A 2,148-nucleotide genomic window follows, 5' to 3' on the forward strand; every position below is an offset into this window, starting at 1 on the left:
GAGCCACAGATGTTGATTTAAGTTTGCTAACTGCAATGTTAAAAAAAAAAAAAGGAAATAGAAACAGGTGAAATTAATTCTAATGCTACATTTTTACTTAACTCAAAATATCCAAGGGATGGGGTATTTCCCTACAGGAGGTCGGGGAAGCCCCTGAGGAGACAGGTGGCAACAGCAGACGGCTGAGCAGGTGCAGGAGGGCAAGGAGCTGTGTGGGGAAGGGCACTCCCATCAGCAGAAACAGCACGTGCCAAGGCCCTGAGACAGGACTGTGTGCCTGCTGGGGTCAGGGACAGAGCAGACCCCGGTGAGACACAACAGCAGGGAGCAGGCTGGGGCATGCAAGTCACAAGAGGTCTGGAGATGGATTACTAGAGAACTAAGCTAGCACAAGTTACAGACTGAGAGACCATTGACCTTCTTAAAGGTCATTTTTGCATTTTTCCATTCAAAACCAAGAAAAAAGGAGCAATCTCAGAATTGAAATAAACCCCACCAATTTCTTCTACTGCCTCAAATGACATATTTAAAAACATTTCAGCTAATTAAACCAACTGCTTTTCCTTTGTGCACAGTGTAATTAGCCTTTTGCTTTGGAAGAGCAATGTTCTCCAGAAATGCCTCCCATATAAATCAAAATTCAGTTCCTAAAAGAGAGCTCACTTGTCAGAAGACAGAGATCACAACGTAGACAAATACCTGGATTCAGAGCCTAATACTCATCCCCCAGCACACCCACCTACTGATGGCTAACAACTGCTGGGCATTGACCAGAAGTCTCTACACTGAGAAAGCAGGAGTTTTCCAGAAACAAGCACTCGTCACGAGGCCAGCCTGGGATAACAGATGTGAAGGGGCCCCAAGTCGCTCCTGTCTCACACTTTCTGTACACTGGATGTCTGTAGGTGGCACACCAACGGTCTGCACATAGTGCCCAGGCACATGGCTCTGGCCTGGCTTGAGTGGCGCCGCGATGGTGGGGCAGCACACAGAGACGCAAGCTGTCGCAGGGCTGGCAGAAGAACCAGGTCCCTTTAGGAAAGGGGTTTCTAAGCAGCTCTAGGTGACAAGGAGGTACCTGGCCATCTACCAGTAGCTCCCTGGCCCCACAGCTCCACCTTTACTGTTTTAAACCTGAGCTTCTCTTAGCAGAGGAGGGGACACAGAGAGGTGCCCCAGGCAGAAAGACTCACTCTGTGTGCCCCAGGCAGAAGGACTCGATGCTGTGTGGCGCTGCGGCCCAGCTCACCCGGATCTTCTCGTCCCGGTCGGCAGTGAGGACGAAGCGGTCGTCGGGACTCACAGCCTGCATCACAAGGGGGTCAGAAAAGTGGAGCTGCTCACTTACCTGTTCATGTGGCACCACAGAAACGCCTGGATCTTCTCCAGTACCTAGTCCCTCACAGAAGCCGCTGTAGAAGGCTTCCCAAAAGGCACCTGCAGCCCAAGAGCCAAAAAAACAAGGCCCCGGGGATAGACCGGTGTAGGCGCCTTCCCTCCTTTTTCTGCAGTCTAATTGCTGGCCACCTCCTCCTTCTCTGGTTGGTCCCGGGGCCACCTCCAGCCCTCATTCCTCAGCTCTATATGGGTTCCCATGGCAGGTCAGAGCCACATCTGGACATCCGCTTGCCCCTGGCACATCCAGACCCAACTTCTTCTTTCCGTCTGTCCCATGCCTGCCGCACCCCTCCTGTCTCCAGTACCCCTGGGTCACCTCCTCTCCTTCCTCTCTCACATATCCCCCAGTCCTGGTGAGGGTCCTTCACATCCCTCCTCCACTGTTCCTGCCTGTCCCTGTGTGGGTCTGATCCCAGCTCTACCACCCTGGACTGCAGATGGCTGTCTCTACTACAGGAAAGCCCCTCCCTCCTCTTCAGGTGCTCGGGGTACACAGGCCCAGCCCCCCTCCTCTGTCAGACCCTCCTGCCTCTGCCCCACCTGACCTGGCCTGGAGCAGACGTTAATTCAGCACATCCCCCACATACCACATCTAACAACATAGACAGGTGCCCAAGTTCAAGTCTGCCACATCCGTGTGGATCCAACACCGAGAAGGAGTAGACATCTCCAGACTTGTCGGCTACCAAGACCTTCTCCTCAGAAGCTGTGAAAGTCAGGGCCGTACACCTCCTCACCACCGTCCTGGAA

At 53.2% G+C, this 2,148-nt stretch overlaps 1 protein-coding gene across 1 annotated transcript in view; it reads right to left on the reverse strand.

The window, feature by feature from the left end:
* WDR4 (WD repeat domain 4) overlaps window positions 1–2,139 on the reverse strand; it is a 13,804-nt gene extending 11,665 nt beyond the window's left edge. The window contains exons 1-2 of the mRNA XM_008594658.1: window positions 1,986–2,139; window positions 1,194–1,306 (exon numbers count right to left, since the gene is read on the reverse strand). Coding sequence (XP_008592880.1) covers window positions 1,194–1,306; window positions 1,986–2,000 — 128 coding nt within the window. The 5' untranslated portion in view covers window positions 2,001–2,139. The remainder of the gene's footprint in view (window positions 1–1,193; window positions 1,307–1,985) is intronic.
* Between the last annotated feature and the right edge of the window lie 9 nt (window positions 2,140–2,148).

Source organism: Galeopterus variegatus, unplaced genomic scaffold (genome assembly GCF_000696425.1).
Source record: "Galeopterus variegatus unplaced genomic scaffold, G_variegatus-3.0.2 Scaffold11245, whole genome shotgun sequence".
NCBI classification, from domain to species: domain Eukaryota; kingdom Metazoa; phylum Chordata; class Mammalia; order Dermoptera; family Cynocephalidae; genus Galeopterus; species Galeopterus variegatus.